The sequence below is a fragment of the Sitodiplosis mosellana genome, unplaced genomic scaffold (assembly GCF_009176505.1).
Source record: "Sitodiplosis mosellana isolate CC-2019 unplaced genomic scaffold, AAFC_SMos_1.0 Smas_scaffold_1, whole genome shotgun sequence".
NCBI classification, from domain to species: domain Eukaryota; kingdom Metazoa; phylum Arthropoda; class Insecta; order Diptera; family Cecidomyiidae; genus Sitodiplosis; species Sitodiplosis mosellana.
Window position 1 is genome coordinate 19,116,538 of NW_022595244.1, and position 26,296 is coordinate 19,142,833.

Consider the following 26,296-nt stretch of genomic DNA (forward strand, 5'->3'; position numbering starts at 1 on the left):
GCTGCGATCAGCATTTTGTGTATGTGTGCGCGCATATTGACCGCTCGTAGGCGTACATACGAAATCAGCTGCTGGACGTAACTGTGTTACATTTCATTAACACTTATGGTATGCGGTTGAAACGTCGATGAAATATCACAACTATCAAGCTCACATGATTGGCTCAACTGTTTCTTTCTATCGAACAGAGATTCATATACAGATCAGATAATCTGACACAATGCCAAACGAACAATTAACAGCCCATTTTGAAGTTTTTGTTCGAATTCATGTGCAAATAATTCGCCTTTTGTTCAAGACGCGAATATGTTTCATAAAAACCACCGAATAAATTGCCGTCATTAAATTATCAATTTCGTCTGAATGTTCATAGCAAAGCCTCAAGCCATACATTCGGTAAGTATGCGGAACACTTGAGGTAAAGTAAGAGCTTAGTTACAAAAGCATAACGATGAAATAGTTCGGCTAGGCGCCAACAGATGCTGAAGTTGACTTTTGAAACTAGTTCCATTGGAAAGTGAATCTTGACTGCAGTTCAACAAATCATATATCTATTGACTAGATTGAGAGGAGAGTAAGTTCATCTGACTTTTTTATGAAAGAGAAGAGTAAGTTTCTTTCGACTCAAAAATGGTTAAAGGCGAGTATGTTCATTTTTGACGGGTCCTCGTGGTTTTCCACGGTTTCCGCGGAACTGCTAAGAGATAACAACTTGGTGTCTTCGGCAAAGTTGTAGCACTCGAGGTCTCCTATAACATTGCTGAAGTCAAATATCTCTTATCACTTATCAGTTCCGCGAAAAGCGCGAAAAATGATAAGAAAAAAAAAGTGCTATATAAAATTTGCTTTTTTATGTGCGCGATTTGCGCGCAACTGATAAGAGATAAGAGATAGATATCTTCAGCAATGTTATAGAAAACTTCGAGTACTACAACTTTGCCGAAGACACCATGTTGTTATCTTTTATCAGTTCCGCGAAAACCGTGAAAAACCGCGGAGGCTAGACGGGATGCTAACATACTTCCTTTTAACGCAGATAGAATCAACAGAAATCATACTCTCCTCTTTCAAAATATATTAGAATTTTTTCACATACTCTCCTCTCGATCTAGTCATAGATATGCGCAAAAGTCATCGTTTAGATCGGGTTTATTCTCAGTTTAATGCAATTTCCATCCGATTCCATGACTTACCCTCTTGAAAATAATCTGTGCGAGCTGTAAATTGAATTCCTAACTAAGTCTCAAACTAAAATTGAAAGCTAATAACACAGTTTGAATAAAGTAAAACACCGTTCAATGTTTGGCTGTGGTTAAATATGTTTGTTTTTATTCATGACCCATCAAGTGATTATTACATGAAATATTGTGTTGCTTGCTGCTCGGGATAAATTCCATTAACATAAATTATAGTTTTTTTTTCGTAGCTTAAATGAAAACGTTAAATAAAGTATATATATTGAAAGTACAACCAGACAGTTGGTTTCACCGTTAAGAACTTAAACTCTAATTGAAATTGTTTTAAACGTAAAAGTATTAAAGAATTTTAATCGGTCCAGGTTAAATTCTATTTCTTGTAGAAAAATTATCGGGTTATCGCCAATTTGTTGTTTGCTTAGGAAAGTATTTGAGTTTATATTTTTTCACTTCAAGTTTGGTTTTATCGGATTTTCTATTGCACTTTTTTTTTCGAATTTCAAAAAAATGGTCACAATTTTTTTCAGTCGTTTTTCAATTAAAATTTTGATTTAAAAAAAAATTGAAACATTTTCAATTGCTTGATTCTGGTCTAGCCTACAACACCACTAACAATATCTTATTAGTCTTTTTTTTAACATTCCAGTTTTAATCAATAGTAAAAACATTTCCATAATCCTATGCGTGATTCATATCTCAATCAGATCCTCCTACAAAACGCTATAGACTCTTTCAACTAAATAGAATAAAAAATGATTCGGAAATAAAGACGGGAATAAGCCTTCACTTCAGTTTTGTTAACAATTAACAAAAGTATAACTCTACATGCTTTTGATTTTCTTTAATTTAAATTTTTAGTTTGGGTGAGGCCACAACATGCACCTCACCAAGCAAAACCCAGGAAACATTCATGCAAATACAGAAATGAATAGCTTCACGAAGATTGAAATTGCTTCTCAATCTGTCTAGTTTTGCATTTCGTTTCCTACGCTCGAAATTATCAAAATTTTCAGCACCAATTTGATTTTTAAGCGATATTAACCATCGTCTGGCTTTTTTTTCGCCAAATATATAACGTCATTAAACCAAAGTCAAAATCTGATTGTCCAATCATCTCAATACATCGGCATTTACTCTTCTTGGTCCAGAAATAAAGTTTATTTCAATTTTTTATCTGTGAATCTCGTTCAATCCTCCAATGCAGTACGAAACAAAACGTTGTATCTTTTTATTGTGATTGAAGACATAAAAAAAACAGTGTAATTGTTCATGTTCATAATAAACATGTTTGGTTTTTGTTTCCAAGTCCAACATGACGGCGATAGTGTGCCTTTAGTGGTTGTGTGTCAAAAATACATCAGTAGCAATATTACATAAATATATCCATGTCAATTGAAGAGAAATATCGAAAAGATAAAAAATAAGAAGTTGCGAGAACGTAAAATGAACGTGTTTCACATAAAAATACGAAAAAGTATGTGAATCGCACACGATGCGGCCAAGTCAAATGATATGTTTTAAAAGATGGAACGAAGAACGAAAAAAAAAAACGATGCACTCGAACACACACCGCAGGCACGCCACGGAACCGATAAAAAAATCATTGTGATCTTTGGTTGCATCGTGCTCGCGGTTATAACAAAACAAGTGTGCTTTACCTTTGCACTCTTCATCGGCATTGACAACATAACACACAGATACAAAACATCTTGTTTACTGCTATTTTAACGATGTTATCCAATTATGTAACTTTATGAAAAGTTTTATTTCTATCGATTAATCGACTACCGAAGAGATTCAGATAGATAGAGATAGAGAAAGAGATGGTTAAAGGCTCGATATAGGCTCTTTTTTTCGTCTAAAAATTAATACGTATATAGTTTGTGACATATAAAAGTCTAGTGTTTCAGAAACGCGAACATTTCGAACGATGTTTCTTCTACCATTCAACATATATATATGTGAAGAATGACGAATAAATGTTGTTGTGTTGTTCCATGAAAAGAGTGCATTTAAAGATTCTCTCATTTGCAAACAGTTTAGTTGTTTGCTAGTTTAGCTTTTGACCTAAGCTACATTTCTATAGACGCTAAAATACCTAATTGCATTTCTACAAAAATATTTCTCGAATTCCATTCTTCAATGATAAAGAGACTATATAAAAAAATCTTATTAGTGAAATACATTTGTTTTGAATTCTATATTCACTGAAAAAAACAAAGAAAATTTTCTGTGATTTCATGTGGTTGATTGGAAGGCTATATAGGGTTCAAATGTTGCGCAATGAGTATTTTTTTTTTACTTCAGATAGAATCTGTCTTTTTTATTGCTTGCTTTTTTGCAATAGCTAGCCCAATGTGACTAACTAAACTGTGAACTGAACATTCAAGCGAGAATGTTACTGATTGAATTGTATATCATCATTCTTGTGATGAAACGAACAGTTTATTCATTTAAATAAGCGATCGAAACGAACGAAAAGAAAAATAAAAAATATGAAAAAATATGGTTAATAATAATAATATAAATTCTTGATAAAGCTGAATAAATCTTCAAAAAAGGAAAACTTTCCAGTATTTCATCGGTTCTATGATAAAAAAAAACGTATACTACTCTTAAACGACGTAAGATCAAATCAAACGAAGAAACTCTTACAAAACTACCGGAAAAAAGGGTATGAAACAAAAGATGAAATCAAAATTTAAAAAAAAACGGGAAAAGAATCGAAGATAATTGGAAATTCAGTAAACTTAAAACTGACTTAAGCGTCAATAAAGCTCAGTGTTTTGTCGGATTGGTGCCGGAATGCGTGAAATGCCTCGGTCACGACGAGCCGACACTAGGATATCGCCTTTACCATACGCCGTACTGTCACATGATGAGGCGGCCGAACTGCGTTTTGAGTGCGCTTTGACTGGTGTACAACAATTGCTGGTACGATCTAGCGATCCATTGGAATTCACCCAAGCCGTGGTAAAATCTTCAAATTCGTCTTTGTTCTTGACCGGTGACGGTGTTGCGGTTGAACGGCTACGATTCGACGAACCACTTGATTTACTGCCGGTTTTATTCACTGTATACTTGCTTAGCAGTAGCTTCATTTTCTCCAACATATGAGCATCATTCTTTGCACTTTCGGCCGCTTCCAAAATCTGTTGAGCAAGTGGTGATGTACTCTGTTTCACTGGTGATGTATTTGTCGATTTAACAATACGACGACCATTTTGATCGTACTGACACCTTGACGCACGATTTTCGGAATTCCGTTGGAACGGAGTTGTTCCTTTTTGACTTAAATTCGATGTACTTCCACTATTTTTACTTGAAATTGGTGTAAATAATTCGGTACCAACTGTTGGTCGTTTCTTATTTGCGGCACCAGCCGCTGCACGACCATTCCAAGTACCAATGTCTTTTTTCGGCGAAGTTGTGGCTTGGCTTGAAGTAGTCACTTCAATATTCGGTGACGAGGACTTACGTACCGAACGGTAAACTGGCATTTTTCGTGACAATATCGGTAGTCCGGTGCTGTTCGATGCGTTGTCACTATTGACTGAGCAACTGTCAATGCTCTTGCGACGGGGCATTGGCGAGCGGGGAATTTTGCTGAATGTCTTTTTCATCAGACTGTCACTGTATAAATCATCGGAATATCCAGTTTTTCGCAGCCCAGTGGTGTTCGACACATCAACGGTGATATCATCATCGGTTATGAATACTCCGGCCTCTTCGAATGGCTTTGCATCTACTTCGGTGTTCAATGTTGCATCGGGCGTATCAACAGGACTCGATTCAATTGTTTCAATTAAATCGGCCGCTGTTCCCTTCGAACTGAGTTCATCCGTTGGCGAACATTGTGAATCGCTTGAAGTTTGATCGAGACGCACTGGAAAATTGTTGAGAGAGAGAGAGAGAGAGAGACAGAGAATTTGTTGAAAAAATCTTACATTTAAAAGAATTGAACTAAGCAATGAATAACAGAACAGAAAAAAGTCCAAAAATCGCAAAAGTTTAAAAGAACATCTAAACTGAGTTTACTGCGAACAACATCTCTTTTACGCTAACAGCAATTCGTACACGGACGAGTCAGTGAGACAATTGGTTGTATCAATTTAAATGTTCTTTAAATGGAAGAAAATTGAATATGTTGACAAAAAGTAAGAAAAAAATCGTCAATGTATTCAAAAACTCACCATTAGTTTTTGCGTCATCCGTTTTAACGTCTTCAATTGATGTTTGGCTATGCAACGATGTCCTTTTCGACTGATTATTGTTGGCCTGTTGAATGAGGCCCAAGCTTCGATATCCTTCGTCGCTAATTTCGCTGCCGTTGTCGCTAATGTTTTCAAATTTGCCGCCATTATCGGTTGTTCCATTAGCGGTGCCATTCGTTTCGTTCAATTTCGATGTGTCCGTTTCGGTGGTAGCAGCTGGTGGAGCTGTTGTTGCTGTACCAACATTTAAATCGAATGAAGTTTGTTTCTTGCTCTTTAGGTCGCCCAATCGACGAGGGCTTGGTGACATTGAACGCCGTTGCAAATTTGGTGATGCCAATAAATTCTTATCCGTTGACTAAAATGGGGAAAACACGCAAATAAAAACCGCTTTAATTTGGATTGAAATATAGGGCAAAATCAATTAGGCGATCATAAAACTAATCTTTCTGGATTAATCAAAACTAAAGCACTTTGTGTGAATCCATTATTCAATCGATTATATATCGTAAATGCAGCGCGTATGCGCGAGACTCGTTTAGCCGGAGTGTAATCGAACTTGGGTGTTAATTGATGGTACTTATCAATCGAGAGCGTTCCAATCAATTTAGTAGGAGAAAAAGAAAAAACAACCGGCAATCAGCAGCCTTGTGTGTGAGCATCGAGTGCAACTTACAAATGAGATACGCGTGCATGATAAACACTTTGTATGAATGTAACGTTAATTCATTCACGCTTTTATTCTTGTTAATCATTTCTATTAAAATCTTGCGCATTCAAACCAATTTCATTTCGCGTTCATAATAATCGAGCGAAGAGTGATTTGTTTTATGTTTCAAAACAAGGCTCATTTACAAGTCTCTCGCGCAGTCTCCACTATATATTGATCAAGAGTGCACGATTGTCGCACATTAAAACTATGTACGAGCGCAGTGTTGACGTTGTTGTTAATTGCAAAACGTAATAAAGAATTGTTTACGATGGGAAATTTAATTGGTTTGTTTTGCTCTGCTCTATGGCGACTCGTATAACAAACAATCTGTGGGTATTGTGTAGCACTTGCTATAAATTAAGTGTTGATCGTGATGACGATGAAAATGGAAATATGGAACAACAATTTAAAAAAAAGACAGCAAAACTTACCTGTAACTGTTCGGTAGTTGAAGGTGAATTGTTCTTCTGTGATGCATGTGGTGTTGGGCTTCGGCTTCGATTTCTTGCCGCTTGGCCAGACTGTGGCGAGAGTGAGCTTGTATTGGCTGTTGTTGGTGATGTTACTCTGCTCGTGGCTCCAGAATTGCTGTTATTTAATGACTTGCGCGCCGATGGAGGCGATCTGTTGATTGAATATAAAAGAAAAATCATTAGTCAATTTATCGACGATATCATATCAATCGACGAAAGCCGTTTGTCCAAATCAGTGAAGACAAGACAACAAACGCATCTACACGCGGATATAAAAATAGAATTTCCGCTAACTGAAAACAAGAGTCATGCCTCGTATTCACACACACGACACAAACGAGTGACGCGGCTGAATTTCAAAGCGTTTTTCTTCGGTGCTGTTCGACGAGTGGCGTTAATATTTTCTTGTGTTCGGAGTCAAAACATTGTCTCGAGCTTAGACTAATCTCATGAGAGGCGCATAAATAAAGAACAGAATCCAATTTCAGAATTCGCTTTGTGCGCCAAGTCTCACGTGGTATAGTCGAGTACAGAGGAAAAAACGAATTAATAGCGAACCAAGCACACAGTGTACGCGTTATAAATAGAGACAAACACTCTGAAAATGGTTGTAATTTTGTTCACGATCATGTTTAACATTGTATTCCATTAACCATTTTGGGTTTTAAAGATGTCGATTGCCGGTAGTTGTAGTACAAATTCAGAAAAGCTGCTGCATTTTTCCCCATCTTTTTTCAACTCCATTCGATTTTATCTACACAGTGGTCTTTTTTAGTTTTAGCAGGCGACGAAGTCTCTCCGGGTACAATGTGCAAATTGCGATTGCGATCGAAAATATCGTGTAATTGAACATCATGATCAAGCGTTAACAGCAATTCAAAGGGGAAAAAAATCGTGTAACACTCAAAATGGATTTGAAACCGAAACATTAGATGACTAATGGATCGATAATCGATGACTTTTCACAGTAAGTTTGATGTGTGTGTGCGCGCACGGTTTGTTACTACCGGGGCAATTTGCTTGTTACATACTGATTTGGGAACGGAGTTGCATGGATTTTGTGCCGAAAGCGAACTTACCTTTCGAAGAAGACTTGAGCCTTGTGCAATTCAATGCCGTTTGTTGCCTGATTCGTACGCGTTATAATACGAGCGGCAACTGATGAACGGTGCTGGGCACGGCATCGGCACGGATCGTGCTTGTCCAAATAGTGCGACAACGTATCCCAACCACCTGAAGAAAATTAGAATTAATCGATTATTTCCATTTTTAATAAATTGAAAGTCAATTGACGAAAAAAGAGAAGAAAGTCTCTGTTAATTCAACATGAAACACTTTTTTAGGAGGAAATTTGATATAAAAATCGATATTTTTTACGACAAAAACAGATATTTACCTCCCACACGAACCATTACATGTGACCGTAAAATCTGAAAAAAGAGAAAAAGTCAATAATTTTTGTTTTGCAGAATTGGAATGAACTAGAAATGACAATGAAAGTTCAATCGATTCATTTCCAGAAACCAGAATCGATTTGTTTCGATACAATCGAATGCGGAGTGTTGTTCTGGGCGCCACATTGACGAGACATTATCTGATGCTACAGTATTTCTTGCTGCTCGATCAAAACAGCAAATAACTAATAACTACACATTGAGCAAACAGCATATTCCAACGAATCAAAGAGATCCCTTCGATTGCGGTTTTTGTTCTGCTATGACGTAACGACGATACATGATCCGCGAATCGAGTTGTGTAAAGTCATGATCAGTATGTTATGATTCGTATTCGATCCACTGATTTCTGTTTGTTTTTATCATCATTTTATTGTAGTTTCTGGCGCGAGAGCAAATGAAGTGGAAAATTGTCTCCAGTAAGGGGGTTTCTGATAATGAGACGAGATTTAATGGCGTTATTACAAAATCAACGAATTCTCTATATATAGTATGTTGCTGTTTCATAGGTTATGTTGCAATTTCAATATTTAGATGCCGTATTGCACCAACCACCATCTTTTTTCGCTTTCACGTATGAAATCGGAAATATTCATTGGATAAAAGAGCGTTTGCATCGGCGCGCATTTAGGTATTTTAATTAAAAGTCGTGATTAGTTGTACGAGCCGCGATTTGATAATGTGTCTTTTCGCGGGAATTCTTTGTATTGTTAGTGGTTTCGTTTGGCGCTAAAAATATCATTGCTAATCTAATTAGTGTAGAAGACTGGCATAGTGTCGATTTCGAGTATATTTTCATTGTTTGCTTGTTTGCTTTTTCTTCTTGGTTCGATTGGTGCATTTCGTAAATGTATCCAAAAATAAAGCGAATTTTCGACATTCGATGCGATTGAATTCTTATAAATCACATTTAATTAACACGATTGGCGAGCCAACGATTCAATTTAATTCGATTTTCAAACGAAAAGCCCGTGCAAATTGCTCAAGATCATGTAAAACCGACTGACTGTGTGCCAATGTGCTGCAGCAAGAGCAACGGTAGTAGAAGCAACACTACCAATGAACATTCGTCGTTGTCGTTAAACTGCACACACTAAGTGATGGTGTCGCACGATAAACGCAAAACAGTTAAAACATGTGGCTTTTGAACCTCATGCAAGCTGCTGCTTTGTCGTCGTCGTCGTCGTCGTCGTCGTCGTCGTCGTCGTTCGCTTTTCATTCCCGATTTTGAATCATTTAATCACTTTTCTAAATTGAGCGGTAAAACGAACTGCATCGGCCGTTTGTCGATTTTTACGTTCAGTGCAGCTAATGAAGACATAAAAGCCAATGAAAAACTCACTGAATTACAGGAAAAAGTCAATAAAAACGACACAGCACACATTTTGTTGCCGTTTTTTTTTTCTTCTTCTCGAAACGATTTCTCTCTATTCTCATGCGATCGAACAAATTGATTTCAGAAAGTTGACACCAGCGCGTTTGCTCATTTCGTATTGTAAACATTTAACACAGTAAATACAATAAAGCAAAATGTTCGTCTTTTCCTTTTTGGAATCAAAACAAAACAGACGAAAAAAAAAAGCATTCCGGTAAATCAGTCGTTTGAGTTGTGCAATTTCAGAAAAAACCGACCAGAATACAATTCAGTGAATTGAATGCAAGTTCTGATGTAAACTTGATGTCGGTTGCATTTTTTGTGTGCCGTATTTCAAAACTAAGCCGAGTGAAGTCTATTTATAAATATGCACATATTTAGAAGAAGAAACAGAAAAAAAAGCGGTGTTTTACGTCTTCAGAATTTACACGATGTGTCCGTCCCTTGGAATGCTGCAAATACTTTATTAACTGTGAGTTTTCAGAGAATTCAACTTCATTGATTTCGTAAGTTGAAACGGAAAAAAAGTCGGATTCAGCAAGAATTTCAATTATTTTATGCCTTTTGAACTCGCATACGCATATGTTGCGGGAATTTCGAATCGGATTTCTCTTATGCAACACAATGGGCTGGTTGAGAATAAAAAAAAAAGAAATACTGCCTCCATTTGATGTGAATCTGATAGTAATTGCTTTAACTGCTTAAATGTAGATAATTTCTTCGTCGATTCACAGCACAGAAGGAAAAAATCGTGGCGGCATATTTGAAAGTTGATGTTGTTGTGTTTTTTTTTCCTTCTCTTGTACGACATTGCGTACACGAAATTCCAAAATATGTCAAAAACAGAAGAAAAAAAAAAGCAATCCAACCGATTGGGCGAGTGTAAAATTTGCATGCTGATTTGGTTATTCCGCATTTTCTTGTCGCTCGATTTGCATTTACACCGATGTTGAACAAGCCATTTGATTTGTATTCGGGCCGACAGAGAGCAATCGGCCACATGTTGAGTGACGGAACAAGCAGCAGCACCGTTCAACAATTAACATGAACAACGATCAACAATCAATTATTATCAATCAGCATTAACCACACGTTGTTTAACGGGCCTTTTTCTCTGTCTCTAAAGCTCTCACCCGTTCGTCTGCAACTCTTGTCGTCATCGTCGTCGTCGTCGTCGAGCCCAGGTAAATATCAAAATAATAAAACGGCACGTATCGATCATGATGGTGCTTAAGTTTTTCAATTCATTGTATTATTGTTATTATGCTTCATTTGTGGCCAATCCATCCACATCGAGTTCGAGACACGTTATTTGCGGCCAGTTCATCGTCGTGTCGATGTTGGTGTTTAGTGTTTACAGTAGAAAAGCGCAATCGTATCCAAACGAATACTCATTAAATTCAATTTGAAGCTACACAAAGTCGATCCAGTCGTGCACAATTCACACGTCAGTCGGGAATAGAGCGCAGCAGTAGCAAATGTGCTCAAATACTTGTACAACGAATGCGATGTGTGCGCATTTTCTGTGCTTCAACTCTAACATAGATAAGACAAGATAAATTCGTTTGAACATGGCGCACTTTTTTTTTTCTTTGCTTCTGCTGCCTCTTTTCAACGGAAGCTTTAAATCTCTAATCAAGCGTTGGCCAGGCTTAGCGCAAAAGACACAAATTAAAGCACAGAAGTGAAGATAACACGTTTAAAACCATTCAATACAAATCGTTGATTTTGTTATGCCATCGTATTTTCTATTAAAAACACAGATGAAGAAGCAAAAAATCTAGCCGATTGTAAGTCAGAGGCGTAAAACAGTCGACATCGAATTGATTGTACCAAGATCGCAATCGGTTCAAACAAATTCAATTTATGATAGGCATCCCATTTGATGATAATGAATTTTAATTCGTATCATTTTGCTAAATGAAATCGCGCATCGCTTGATCTCACTCCTCTGGCTGGCAATTGATTACATTCTTCCTTTGCCCCGGTGCCGGAATGATTATGTGTGATGCATTATTTATCGCGCAAATCGTATTAATTTTCATTTTTCACGTGCCATGCAAGCGCCAAGCGCCGCACTGTGGTCATCACACTGGCATAATTCATGATCGTTTATCGGTGAATGTCGTTTTTGCCGTTCGAATTTAATTTCGCTCAGCATGTCGGGTGGTCTTTGATAAGAAATTTACAACAGTCACAGAAAAACAGTCGAATTGTTTCTTTTTTTTCACATGCTGTAGATTGCGAGAGCATCTTTTTTCTTGTTGGAACCTGAGCCAATCTGGCTTGGAAGCTGGGAAATCTTGGACCATCCACCAGTAGAGTATAATTCATTTTTGCAATAAATTTTAATCAACTTGCAATTTTAATTGGAAACCAGCTGACGAGATTATATCTGCACTGGAGACCAGTTAATCCTCAAAACAAGAAGAATAGTTTGAAATCATTTCCGGATGCATTTATGATTCGTATAAAAAACAAGTTTTGCAAATTCAGAGAATTTGTCTAATCCAAAGATAAGATGCTGTGACGAGAACTCACCATAGGGAAAGGGCCACAAAACATTTCAAATGTAAGTCATTTGACACATAGCAGTCAATGCCATTTCAATTTCAACTCATTGAATCATTGTATTTTTCGGCAACTTTTTTCAAACGTGTAGCGCTTTACTAGAATATAATCAACTTTACGGCGACGCTAACAGCTTCTCTGTGGGCCGGTACTATGCGTTAGCCAAAACGTATTGATGTTTCGCAATGGTTACTCGATGCATTTGCCAAAATACTATGATTTTTGTACTCTCTTCTATGATGTGTGTGCAGAGAAGCTGCTAGTGTCGCCGTTAAGTTGATTATATTCAACTCAAGCCACACACGATTGAAAAAAATTGCTCGAAATATTCGATGATTCAATAAGTTGGTTTAGAGATGTGATTGGCTGTCTTTTGGTATTCCGGCAATATATTTATGGAACTTACACGGACGAAAATCAGCACTTTTGTGTCGCCAATACGATATTTGCCCTCTGATACTCGAACCATGGGAAATTGCGATGGACACGTACATTTCTCCACTAAATCACGAACCTGAAATGGAAACAATTAAGAAATTTTAATGCAAAATCAAATATTTAATGTGTGTTTAGACAGTTAAAACGATGCTCTATCGAAAGCGTGGAGAAAAAAAATCAATTTTTTATTATCATCAAATGTTTTCACCAATAAATCGATTCATGACTTGATTCAAACTGGTCGAGCGCGAGTCATTAATTCAAATGCTTTGTCGTTTGGATCATTAAGCATTTAAAAAATTTTAAAAATTTTGCGGTCAGCGTGATACAATTTTTATGTGCAAGTAGTAAAATTTAATGGATCTTATGATAAGATGATAATGTGTGGGCGTGTTTAGGCCACGCGCTAACGGTACAATGTTCGATAATGACTTCTGCAGCGCAAACATAGAAGAAATGCACACGGATTGCAATCAACAAAACAACTTGTAACAAAATTTACTGTTGTTTTATCTTTATTTCACAAGATGGATTTCATCACAAAACATCATCATCTCAAAAATGGAATTTGTGAATAAAGCCAACAAAAACAACGACAACGTCATAAAATCCAAATGGAAGGTGTTCGGAAACGCCGCCTTAAGAGAGATTCACACCAATGAATTGTGTGTTTGCTGATAAAAACGACATCGCTAGTTCAATCGAAATTGAATAGAAGAAAAAAGGAAAGTGCAAAAAAGTGCCAATTCAATCATCTGCTAAAATCAAAGAGCAATAAATTTGAGGCGAACACAAAAAAGTGGTTTACACCGAACGGATCAATTAACGGAATGGAGTTAAATTTTTATAACTGTTGACCGTACACTTGAATGGATTTTTTAATGCATAAATTGCATTGCATCAAAACAAAACGAAACAAATTTTGATTTTTTACGACGTGTGTTTTCTTTCTCGTCATTTTCGCTCCCGCTGACAAACGAGTCGAGATGCAAATTAATGTATACAAGGTCATAAAAAACACATCGTCCAGTGACCGTTCACATCGCAGTTCGATCCACGATCCACGATGCCCATGCCAACCTTTTTTCTGCTCGCAAGGCCTCGTAATTTCAGGTGAAGCACACGGTGGCTTCATTGTGTGTATACAGATTAGATAATTGGATTGGTCCATCGATCATCATCACTGAACACGAAGAATCCCATTGACGCGTACGCGCTTGATTTAATTCGATTATGGCAACCGATAAAACTGTCTCGAATAATTTTATGCAAATTCATGATGAATGGCCGCGGCTCGGTTTTTGATGCAGCACTATGATATAATAATGCCCTTTTTTCCACATCTAAATTCAAAACCGATGACATAAGCAGCGTCTGGGCACGTTTGTATTTTCTATTTCACTGCAAATAGCGGCTTTAATTGTTGACCCAAAACAAATAATCGTACAAATTGAAAGTACAACAGACAAAGAAAAAACCCGTTGAAACAGGGAAATAAAGGGAGAAATGGAAAATGCAACATTCGTGTCATAAATCAAACAACAAACTTTTTTATCGGTAACAAACATATAAATGTGTTCGAAATTTCGCAATAAAATCAGTGTGACAAACAGTTTTTACAGCATTCTTCATGGATCGCAATTTATAAAAACATAATTAGAATAGACAGTTGGAATGCGGAGAGCTCGAGCCAATGGCTTCATAGAGTGCACACACAGCGTGTCTCTTTGCATTGCACTCAGGGAAAACAAACATAATTTCACAAAACACACAGTAAAAAAAGAGCACATACAACGTTGTCATTATTGCATATAAATATGTAACTGTCATTTAAAGCGCATTAGATTTTATTTCCTTTATTGCCAATGAAATGAATCGCGCGCGCGCGATCGTGCTGCAATAACTCAGCCATCGTAGTTTTTTCTCTTCGTCGTGGCGGAAAAATTGAATTATGAACTAAAACCGGTGCAGCGGTGACAACTATTCATTTGGTATTCGGTCTCGGAATACAACAACCAGAGCAAAAAAAAAAGATATGTCGTCTAGAGTTTGCGACGCATTCATAAGCCAATTTTTTTTGTCTCTATTTTTGTAGCGTCAACAAAAATGAAAAGTTCATTTGAAATCGAATTGAACACGTACACATTTAATTCCAATGTGTGCCAGTAGAGTTATTTGGTTAAAATGGACCGGTTTACAGACACAGACTTTTTTGGTCGAATTGATTTTGATTTATTTTGAAATTGTTGCGCCAACAATGTTATAGCCTATAACTTATAGGTATTTTGAATCGACTCAAAGAGGATGTATATGAAGACATTTCACCGGATCAACTCTCGGGAAAAATAAAAGCATCGATACATGCACAGATGATAGCGATAAAGTGTATCAGATAAAAACGTGGAAAAGTTGAACGAAAACTATTTTCATGACCAGTTACACCACTTTCTTCATATCTAATTAATCAATTAATTAAATACGATCGGTCGGTTGGTTGGTCGACTTTCAATGTCGTTCAAAGGCACAAATTTAAATGAAAATGAGAATAAATAGTGAAATTTCGTAGAAAATCGATTAAAATCGCAGTTTCATTAATTCAATTTCGTTGGACACCAATGATATGCCATCGAACTGAATATAGATTTTAATGAGATTTCAGCAATTTTCTTCTCTTAGTCAATCGATTTTGATTGATCATCCACTAATTAGTGTTCTTTTATAAGTTCACCGATCGATGTAAAAAAAAAAAACTTGACTTTGAATCGCATGATAAATATCTCCAGCCATGAATTAGATGTGTCGATTTATTCAAAAATCGGAGCTTCCATGCAGCACATCATTTGACTTTTAAATTGAAGAAACGCGCTCACAGCGAACATAACGACGAAAAATAATGGGCGTAATAAGAGAAAAGGTCCATCAAATCACAGCATCCCACGAAAATAACGAAGATAGAAAAAAAAATAACTCGCGTCAAATTTGAATATTATTGACCAGAGTTCGTGTATCCACTAATGCTACACTCGCATTGCATAACATTCAAACGGGAATATTGACGACGACAACGACGAATTTCAGACAGAAAAATATGCATGTTAAAAAAACACAAAACTCGATGTCACGACACAATCTAGCTCTAACATTTTGAAATGGGCCCATTCCAGCTGATTTCGAAGCTATTTTCGATTTCTATTGGACTATTGGTCAATTGCGGTGATTTATTCGTATGTTGGGCCGATCGAAACGAAATCGATTTGAACGGTATTGTCATATCGTCATCGTCGTCGTTGTTATTGAATGATTGTCGCCGGTGTCACCGGGCATTCGTAATAATTTTCAACACCACAAAATTAATCAGAGTTACGAAATGGCGCACATTCCAAAGCGAACCGAAGCCAAGGCAGATCAAGTCAAGAACCAGGAAAACACAGTTTGCGATTTCAATTGAAATATGCTGCGAAAAATTGTGAACCATAAATTTACCGATTAGCATTTGATTCGTACTGAGTATAATTGAATATTCAATAATCAAATAACAATAACATCGAAATGGATGATTTATGTTGCTCTCTGGCCAAATGCGAGCAATTGATAAATTCCAACGCCATACACATAGCCTAGTCGCCGTGGTCCGAACACCGTTTTTCTCTTAATCTTATGCAAATGTGTTTGTGTATAAGATTTTGATAAAGTAATCAGATGACGCGTGAGCTGAAAAACAAGCGGCAAGCGTTGTGCTAAATTTCATGCAAGTTTGGCAATCGCGAGCTGTATGCAAAACGAATATAATTCAAATTTGCCATTAACCGTTTGGTAGATAATTCGCGCGCGCGAGAGAGAGAGAGAGAGAGTTTAAGCAAGGCTCTCTGGATGATAAATTGCTAATAAAAGAGAATTTATTGACAAAAAAATATGATAATCTCCGACTGCATCTCATAAAACAAACATCGGTTGCGCGCGCTGCGTTCAATGTGCAAATGAATTGTGGATTTTCTTAATGCGTTTGCACTCGCGCCCTGCGAATCGGATGAATGCGATGATCGCGCGCGCTTGGCCTATCGCTAAATAAATTTTACTAATCGCAAACACAAGACATAGCCACGTACATACACCAATTTATAATGTATTTTTTTTCTTGTCTGTCTATTCTTTCAGAGCCAGTGCCAGTTCCAGTGTGCTAATGCACAAAAGACCGAAAAAAAAGATTGAATATATTTTCCAAATGCGTCCCATTGATCATTCGGCATGCGCTGAAAAACCACAGCCTCATTTCTCTCGACAGAATAATTTGGTATGATTAATTTTATTGGTTGGCTTGTGATTTTACACGCATATGCAGTTAGGTAACACCAAACATGTGAGATTGCAACATTTTATCAGCGAATTGGTGAACAATCCATCTTGTAACAAATCGAATACCAAAATTTATTGCGGAAATTCTTTAAATTGTTCGCTTTGTTCTGTTCTGTTTGCAGAGAAACCGGTCGCGCATGCGTACACACAGTCCGTCGCATCATCCAATGAAATGGCATTTCGATCGCACTTGTTGGCGTGATAATTGCAATTGGCAAATAATTTAATCAACACATACGCTTATTTCATATTCACAACTTCTCTCCTATTATTCGTTCTGACTCATTTCTCATCTGCTGTCGTCGTCGTCATCATCGTTCTTATTCCACATCGTATTGGACTTTTTGTACTGCCGTAATAAACAGCGCGTACACAATTTACGGCTTACAAATTCATATTGTGTTGTTTTTTTTTTGTAAATAAAGCAAACGGTATTTATGATTGAACCTGTTTTTTCGTTGTTGCACCACATGCAGCTGATGGTTTTTCATATCTGACGACTTGTGTGCTGGGTGCTCTGATATTAAAAGCTCACGAAGGAAAACATAAATCACATGGATTCATCCTTTTTTTTTTGGCATGCGTTCGAAAGCGTCTGAATCTACTCGGTGCTCATTAATTTACTGACTTTCGTCTATTTCTCTCTCTCTCTCTCTCTCTCTCTCTCTCTCTCTCTCTCTCTCTCTGTGCGCAAAGAGAAAGAGCAAACGACGACGATAAGAGAGAAACATTTCACATTTTAATTCGTGAAATTTACCGCAAGCCAGCGTCAAGATGCAATTGGTTTTGATCGAACGAACTGGCGATGCTTACACCATATTCATATCGTACATCATTTTCGATTTGAAATTCAAATCATTATAATTTGCATCGTGTCAGATTGGTGTTTTTGCGAGTGTTGTCGTATTGTTGCTGTTTTTTTTTCCGCCGTCACCGTCGTCTTCTATTCTGGTTTTTTCGTTTGATATTCGTTACGTGTGTGAGTGTGGAACGGGGCATTTTTGTCGTTCGTTCGTTTGCTCTGTTGGCTAAATGAATGCACATGCACACAACACCATCATTCGCCAATGATGAATGGTTGAAAAGTGAGGCTTGAACAACCGAAACCAAATTACTTGAGGCACATCATTTTCGATAGCAGCGCGTTACTGCCGCTCTTTTTTTTCTAATCCGGTGAAACGTGTTTGTGCTGCACTGCAACGCACATTGGCAAATGTGCCTGATTGCCGCATAAATCTCCAAAGACTTGCTCTAAATCAATCAAAACAAATGCAACAATTTCTGAGAAAGCGACGGCTTATCCTGAATGCAGTGCCTACGTCGTTGCACCGTTATGTTATTATCGGCCGGCAAAAAAGAAAATGTTAACCAATTTTGAAAGACACTTTTTGAGCGACGAACCCTTCGACTTTGCTGGTGTTTTGGTTGGGCATGACAATGCCGTTCAAATTGTCTTTTTTGAGCTGATCCAATTCGATATCCCTGAAATTGCCATACGAATGACGTATTCATTGCGATTGGCATGTGCAACAATGACTCTATTAGACGAACACAAACATACACACACGAAAAACAATCGATTTGGAAGAATTCATTCGGGCTACCATTTTGGGAAATCAATTGCAATTCGCTGACGTATATCTTTACATTTCTAATTGAATTGGATTTCCGTATTGTTTTGTACCTTTTTTTTCAGCATTGAATTCGCTTCGTTTGGCATGCAAAGCATCGTAGTTTAGTTTCAAGCGCATAATTGATTCAGAATGGAAAAATGGCAATGCATGCAAAATTTTATGATAGTCCCAATAAAGACTGTGCTCGAACGAAACAAGAAGAAAATAACAACAAATTTACACGAATTGAATGCGGTGGCGCAGAATTGAGCACACGATCAACACACACGAACCAAATCTAATTTAATTTGAATATTATTTCCATTTCGATCACAGGCAATTTTCATCCGTTTGTATCTATTCTATCGCCATTCTATCTACAGATTTCATATGGAAATTTCCTGTTGCACGACCAATTGTCCCCGCATGCAAATGCGCGCCGCGTTTGTCGTAAAAGGGAATAGAGAGACAGGGAGATAAAAGAGCAAACCTGCATTGAATGTTGAACAAATGGTGCAATCTGTTTTAAATGGAAGTCTTAATAAAGCAATAAATTTAACGAGTTTATGTTGACAAAATGATTATTTTTTCATTAGCCATGCCTGAGCATAATCGAGCGGGAAAAAATGGTTTCGTTTTCGATAAAAGCGTTAATTCCATTTTGAGGATATTATCAAAAATGCAATGATCGAACTGTCGGCTCGCTGTTTTCTTCCTCAATGGCCTCTCGCAATAAAATTTGACCCGTTGATCAATTTTTTTTTATCCATATACGCTTAGCCCGCACAACTGCTACAAGAATGAATTGGCGCAGCACAAAAGAAAGTGAAATAGGAGGACAAGAAGCGCGGGTAAAATGCGCGGAAAATTTCTTTTGAATTCAGTGAAATAAACGTAATCAACGCCGAAAAATCTTCCACCGTATTGTGTGTGTGCGCTCACAAACATTGTTGACACCACAACAGAACACGCTGACGACGACGCTCTGGAAATTCAATGCGACTGAACAAAAGTGAAACAGAATTGCGCCTAAAACAGTAAACACGGAGAAAACTGAAGATCATCGCTGATTATTGTGTCGCCGGTGTGTGTGTGTGTGTGTTTATGCATAGTGAAAGTTAACACATTGCATTTGCGTTTTCTGTGTGTGAGCGCCCATCCATTCTTTGGCAGTGCGCGCGGTGTGTGCATTTTTTTTTTTGCTCGTTCGTTCGTTTTCTTCGTGTTTATTTTCAATTTCATTATTATCTCCAATGGGACGATTTCCTTTTGTAGTTTTTCGCGCGCCGAAAAGGTTTTTGTCGCACGGTTTGAACCTTTACGGGCATGAAATGCACTGAACACGCGCCTGCTTTGGCTTCAATTGATCGCTTTCTTTTCGCTGCAATGGAATGAGCGGATAGAAAACAAAGAAAAACACATCACCACAGTAAAAAAAAACACAATGGAAATGATCAATTTGCATGGTTAGCATCAATTAACGGCTGCCATCGATTTTGCCATTTCGCAGTTAGAATGAATCCCAATATACGGCTGTATGGAAGAAAGAAAGGGAGAGACACAAAGAAACCGGCGGTAAAATTGAAGCGAAATTAGCGCATGTCATCTCCATACATTTACAGCCATTTATTTTATTAATTTATAATCGCATTGTTTAACTTGGCTTAAGTGCAATTTCTGTGATAATTTTTTGATGCGGTCGTATTTTTTCATCGTTTAACGGATTAACTAAGCGCCACCAAACCATTAATGCAAACAGATCTAATGAGTTATATTTTATGGATTTTATTTTTTAATGCTTTCTTCTTGAGAAAGTAGTCAGATGAATAAGCGTTGATATTTGCACATTGGACGGAGAGCCGAAGAAAAAAGAAAGGCGTCGAATTTTGTTGGAATCTTCCTGAAAAGTCAAAATCGGTGAGAACAATGTACCGATCCAATGGGAGCATAAATTGCATTCAAATTTAGATTAGAAGCCTAATCGAGATAATTGCGAAATGTGCGATAGAGAAATTTGCCAGTCGATGCTCTGGAAAGATTACAGAACCGACAAGCTGTGCTATGGTGTGGTGATCCCATGAGAATTTGCATAAATCCAACGGAATAATGAAGATGCTAGAGAACCGAAATGAAAAATGTAACGGACGATAATGAAATGAAAACTCACGTTTGTCCTACGGCACCGAAGCAAAAACAATGAACTAATGAAAATTGCGACGGCCGCGCACATCACATGAACAAGCAAACCGATCGAACTCCCTTCAAAGTTTGATCATATATTTCTATTTTCCATTGGCTCCTTCGACAAATGAGAATGCAACACCCGCCGCTCAGAGAAGAAAAATTTCCGCCGAAAAAAAAAACAAGAAAAAATCATCGTTGAGCCTACATTCCGGTACAAATTTGCGGTGTCGACCTTTTAATCACGATGTGCAGTTGTGAAATAGAAATCTGTCACAATTGCCTGGTAATTTATTGAATTAAATGGACGCCGTTGCCGTCGTCGACAAAGCCGCACGCTCGTTCTCCACCACCGCGACATTTGTGAGAACGAAAACGCCGACAGAAAGAGAGAGAGAGAGAGAGAGAGAGAGAGAGAGAGAGAGAGAAATTGACGAGAGAAATAATTTGATAAACGAAGAAAGTTCACACGTTTCGAGCGGTAGTCTTGCATCAAATCCCATCTTGATTAATGGCAATTGAGCAGCGAGTTATGGGCGCACTGTGTGCATTGAGCGTAGTCAATTTTGTGCGAATTTGAGAATTAATTTTCATTGGATTAGGCATTCGTGTTGCATTTTGAAAAATGCAAACTTCTTACGTTTTTTTCTTCTTCTTAGGAAATAATGGACAAGTGAAACGAACGCCAAGGAGGACAAGAGGAAACAAAAAAAAAATTGCTAAAAGCGACACATTTCTATTGGACACAATTTATGTGGTTGACCCTTTTTTGCGCTGTTTTGCCCGGTCTATTGCTTTCCGTTCTAATAAGACAAAATAAGCTCGACCCGAAAACGAGTCACCATCTTTTTTTTTAAATTTATAGCTTTGCGCAAACACACAAGATTTACTCCCATGACCAAATGGTTTCGTGCTGTTGTTGTAAGCATAGCCGCAAATGGCACAGCAGACATTCCGCTTTTCCATTTCATTATGCATTTCAATTTCAACCAAAAATGATAATCAGTTCACCTCAGCGACTGCATTGGGTCACTTTGCTTTGCATCGAAGCACGCCGAGTCTCTCGTGCACTGAGGCAAACAACAATCAAACAGCATCAAACACCAAACACTCGACTATGACCGTTTCTTCTGATGTATTTTCACGGTGTGTTCGAGGGGATCCATTGATAATGGATGAATAAATAGTAAATTTATTAAACGACTAACCCAGAATTTCGTTACAGCTGACTTGCTTGAACACTACACCGTACGCTTCAATGAATCCAACGTGCTTGTCGCGGTATTGTGGCCCGAACATGCCTAAGCATGAGCCCATGCACAGCAAAAAACAACGGTCAATCCATGGAATGTACAGCATTTAGTTGTTGATTCTTATGCGAAACGGAAAACATTACTACCGATGTGATATTTCAGTTTATATTATCTTGACATCATGCCGCGACTTAAGACAAACGATCGCTTTAACTCTATCCACACAAATATCAAACAATTAAAGAAAATATGAAGCTGAAATGGAAATGGAAAAGAATATGGGCGTGGAATTCTGTGTGCAAAGAGCCAGCGAGTCACAAATCAGCACCACAGCACAAACAAAAGGGCAATGTTTAACAACTAAATTAGCGCTATCTCGTGCGATCATCAGACATATATGTGCTTTTTTCGCAGCCGTTTTTTTTCGTGTTGGCTGTCGCTTTTTCATTGACTTTTTTTTCAGTGTGTCTTGTGTGAGAAATACGAAACAAAAAAGGATTGGAATTCAGAACGAAACAAATGAGCACAATCACACATATATATATGTTGATGATGATGATGAAACAGAACGGAGAAGAAGAGATAAAACTAAATGTGTAGCGCGCGCATTCAATTGCACACTCATCAATGTGTTGTTTCGATTATTTTTGTCACGATCATCAAACCGTGAAGTGCATTTCATTCAGTCGCTTGGTTTTTGTTTCATCCGAAAATGGTGCATTTTTTGTTTGTTTGCTTGTTGGTTTGTGAGTAGCTGGAACTTGGGTGGTAATGATGTGCAAACTGAATATGAAAAAGATCGGCAAGCTACATTTGAGCAGACCTAATTAACATGGCTGTTCATTGCAGTGCACAATGCACAAGCACATACACACGTGAGAATATAATAATAAAAAACATTTTATGTTCCACTCTGAAGGCGGATTGAATTGATGGAAAAGAATGTGTGTGTGTGTTTGTTTTTTGCAATATTTCTATATTTTACGATTATCGGATGAGTTCCTTTACATACATAATCCCAAAGAATGGGCCATTTAAACAATAAATTCATCGTCACAAATTATCATTAAAGCTAGTTTACCGTGTGGCATCGAGCGGCATCGAATAAAATGAAATAAAACCGTAAAACGGGCGATCGGTGGAATGAAACGCTTCGTCAATTTCACAATGATAAAATGCATGAGTAGAAAATTGTGTTAATGCCGCGCTGCCACCGCCAACGGAGATGAGCTCGCCACAGCTGCGTAGCTGCAGCCTCTCTTCGAAAAACCGATTGCGTTTGAGAAAATTAAGCACTTTAAGAATTCCATTTTGAAGCCAGATTCGGAAAAAATGGAAAATGCAATCGCATCGTGTGTTCTTCGCTAATGATATCGTTTGAATCGTCGTCATTCGATTTAGACAAGAAATGAAGAAATTTCATTTTGACCAGAAGTTACGAAAATAAAAATCGAATTTACACAACGGAAGAATTGCCGCAGCAAATTATTTCGTTTTATTTTTGTATCTCTCTCTCTGTGTCTCTCTTTTCATTTGTGATTATTTACAATTCTTTCTATAAAAGTCATCTGAAACTGGGAGTGTAGCCATAAAGCATGACTCCGATCCCAAACACCGAGCGATCGAGTGAAAAGTGATGGAAAGTGAATTTGGAATCGCAATGGAATGAAGTGGTATAAATTGTGACGAACCTTAAGAAAAAAAAAAAGACACCACAAAACGGTCAGAAACTTTCTTTGCATGAGCAACATGATGATAGTTTTATTTTATTGCGTTGTAACGTTACAAAATTAAGGCGAAAGCCGAAGAAAGAATTCGATGTGTATGCACACATATTTGTACGGTTCATTTGCATGTCCTCCATTCAAACATACACACATACATGTACTGTCACAATGCCAGTCCATTGTTCTTGAATTTCATTCGACGATAACTTTGTTCATTCCCATTTCAGTTAAGTTTGGTTCGTTTCGTTTCATTTCATTTTGGTGTGTTTTATTTTTCGGTTATCTGTTTGCGCACACGTCACACGTTCAATTTTAAAATTGCCTCCTATGTATTTTAACATCTTCGGATCAAATGACGACGAGAAAGAAATCCATGAGGTCGACTAAGAAGAGTTAAACAAAGCCCATAATGCAATGTTTACATAAATTGTTTTTTTTTTGCCTTGTGTTTGTGTGTGATGCGATCTTTGTGTGATCGTAGCGCGCACACACGCTATTATCATTTCACAGTCGGTTGGAGTAAAATTGCAATCGTCTTGGTCTATGCACTGGATACTTTGCTGTGCATGCCACATTTCATGTGGACCTTTTTTTCTTCTTCGGTTCGTTGTTTACGCATCGGATTTTATTGCCAGTTTGTCTATAATTGGCAATTTTCCTTTTCGTCGTCATCGGAACGAGAGGTATGTAAATACGATAATCGATTTTCGAATCGCCAAACCGAATGCGAAAGTAAACCGTCACAAATACACATACACCAATCGTAAGGTAGCAAATGAAAGTGCTCGTACGCGCGCGCGCGCACACACACACACATTCTCATGCAATAAAAGGGGGTTCCAGATTGATTGCTCCGTTCAATTGTTCTGTCAATTCAAATTCAACCATCAAATTATAGAAAATCCACATCTTGCTCAAAAATCAGCCAACTTACTAAACCTTGAGCTAATAAATTTTCTTTTGTTGCCGCTGCAAAGCAAAAAATGGCAATGTTGCTGTTTGCATTTGCATTTGTAACCTAGAAATATGGGCGCTTTTGTATCGGTGAAAACAAAAGGGAAATCCATGCGAAATGAAGGTATCACGCGAACATAAATTCACTGTGCATACTAATAAGTGACAGATAACGACCAAAACTAGATCAAGTACAATGGTTTTTCTCTCTCACTCTCGCTCTCTTGATCTCTCAAATTCTATTGTCACTTTTGCATTTAATTACACATCGTAGTTTTACCTTCCAATATCTGTTTTTTTTTGTGCTTCTTTCTCATTTTTTCATTAATGCGGACAGACACATAAATCAAATATTGTTTTTTTTTCGTGTGCATATGAATAGCTTCACCGATTGAATATGATCTAATGAAGTTTCCCATTAGCATTATTCAGAGAAGCAAAAAAATCCAATCAGAACCGATATAAATGAAAAAGCATTGAATTGACATTCGGAAAATTACAAAATATCGTCTCGATGATTGGAACGAATGAGAAAGAAAAGAAAAAGAGTCAGCATCACGTTTTTGTGCCCTCAGAGCAAGAGTTAACCAAAGTTGTGCACAAAGCGTTTATGATTTATACGTATTTCGATCATTGAGAAAATGAGTTAAGAAGAATTAACACGCCTTCGAAACGAGCACCTTACGAAATATGAAGCACAGCACCGAGCGAGAAGTGAGAAAAAAACAAACGACCGCTGCATTCGCATGTGATTATGATTGCCTGCTATTATCGCTAAATTATGAACAATTTTTCATGTTCGATCGCGATATATTCAATTCGCATCTACGTTCGATGCGACGCCAGTTCCACTGTTATACTCGACATATGCAAACTCTGTTCATGTGTCGCGACACAAAATATCAATTTACACGTGCTGAACAGCACAATTTGCGGGCAGAAGTGTGAACGACGACGGCTGCAGCAGAGGCGCTCAATCGCGCGACTGTATTTTTTTTCGGTGCCGGTGGCTGTTATTGGATTTATCCAATTGAATTGTGGTTACGCGACGTGTATATTTTGTTTACTATGAAATTGGTTTGTCTATTAAATAAAATAAGTGGTTAAGTCATTTATTGGCTGATTGATTGCATTTTCACAACACGAAAAATTCGTTGTTTTTCAATTGCATTCAGAAAGAATTGACGTACATATTCGGCACGGCACAGCACAAACGGTTCAGATATTAAACGTTTAATAAATTTGAAAATAGTATTTCACGTGACAGAGTCTCACTCAGTATGTTGTAAAATCATCGAAATGAAATTAGTGCCCTGGGATGGTGCTTTCAATACAGCAATCTAACTGATACATTTCCATCTATTTATCACATTTTATCGAAAGTGAGTGAGTCTTTTCTTTGGTATTGAATAATTCAGTCGTTAATGAATTTTATACGTGGTTTTTCACATATTCTGTTTATTTAAATGTGCTTAACGCTCTGCAGCACCAGGCAGACTCATAAGCATCTCTCGTTGATGTTAATTTAAATGAAGAGTTTAGAAAATTTTAACAGAATTAAGTAATTTGCATTGATGTGTCTACCGCATTTGCTACCGAGACTTAATTGCTTTTGTGCAGGTTTTATGTTGCTTCAGTCAGATCGTCTTTTGTTGTAAGAAAAAATGCTGGCTGCTGGAATATCTAATGGTGGCTAATAGATGCAGTGGCTGCCGTTTCATGTTTGCCATCGATTTTATTCACACGACTCTTTACTTCATTCCAAACAACTTACAACATCAA

The 26,296-nt window shown here is 37.5% G+C and overlaps 1 protein-coding gene across 8 annotated transcripts in view; it reads right to left on the reverse strand.

Annotated features, from left to right (window-relative positions):
• Positions 1-1,301: 1,301 nt before the first annotated feature.
• LOC129580474 (GAS2-like protein pickled eggs) overlaps positions 1,302-26,296 on the reverse strand; it is a 90,407-nt gene continuing 65,412 nt past the window's right edge. For all 8 annotated transcript variants that reach the window (XM_055470926.1, XM_055470923.1, XM_055470928.1 and 5 more), the window contains 6 exons: positions 12,402-12,509; positions 7,992-8,025; positions 7,675-7,828; positions 6,554-6,746; positions 5,390-5,768; positions 1,302-5,082 (listed from right to left, as the gene is read on the reverse strand). In XM_055470926.1, the coding sequence (XP_055326901.1) occupies positions 3,965-5,082; positions 5,390-5,768; positions 6,554-6,746; positions 7,675-7,828; positions 7,992-8,025; positions 12,402-12,509 (1,986 nt within the window). In that variant the 3' untranslated portion in view covers positions 1,302-3,964. The remainder of the gene's footprint in view (positions 5,083-5,389; positions 5,769-6,553; positions 6,747-7,674; positions 7,829-7,991; positions 8,026-12,401; positions 12,510-26,296) is intronic.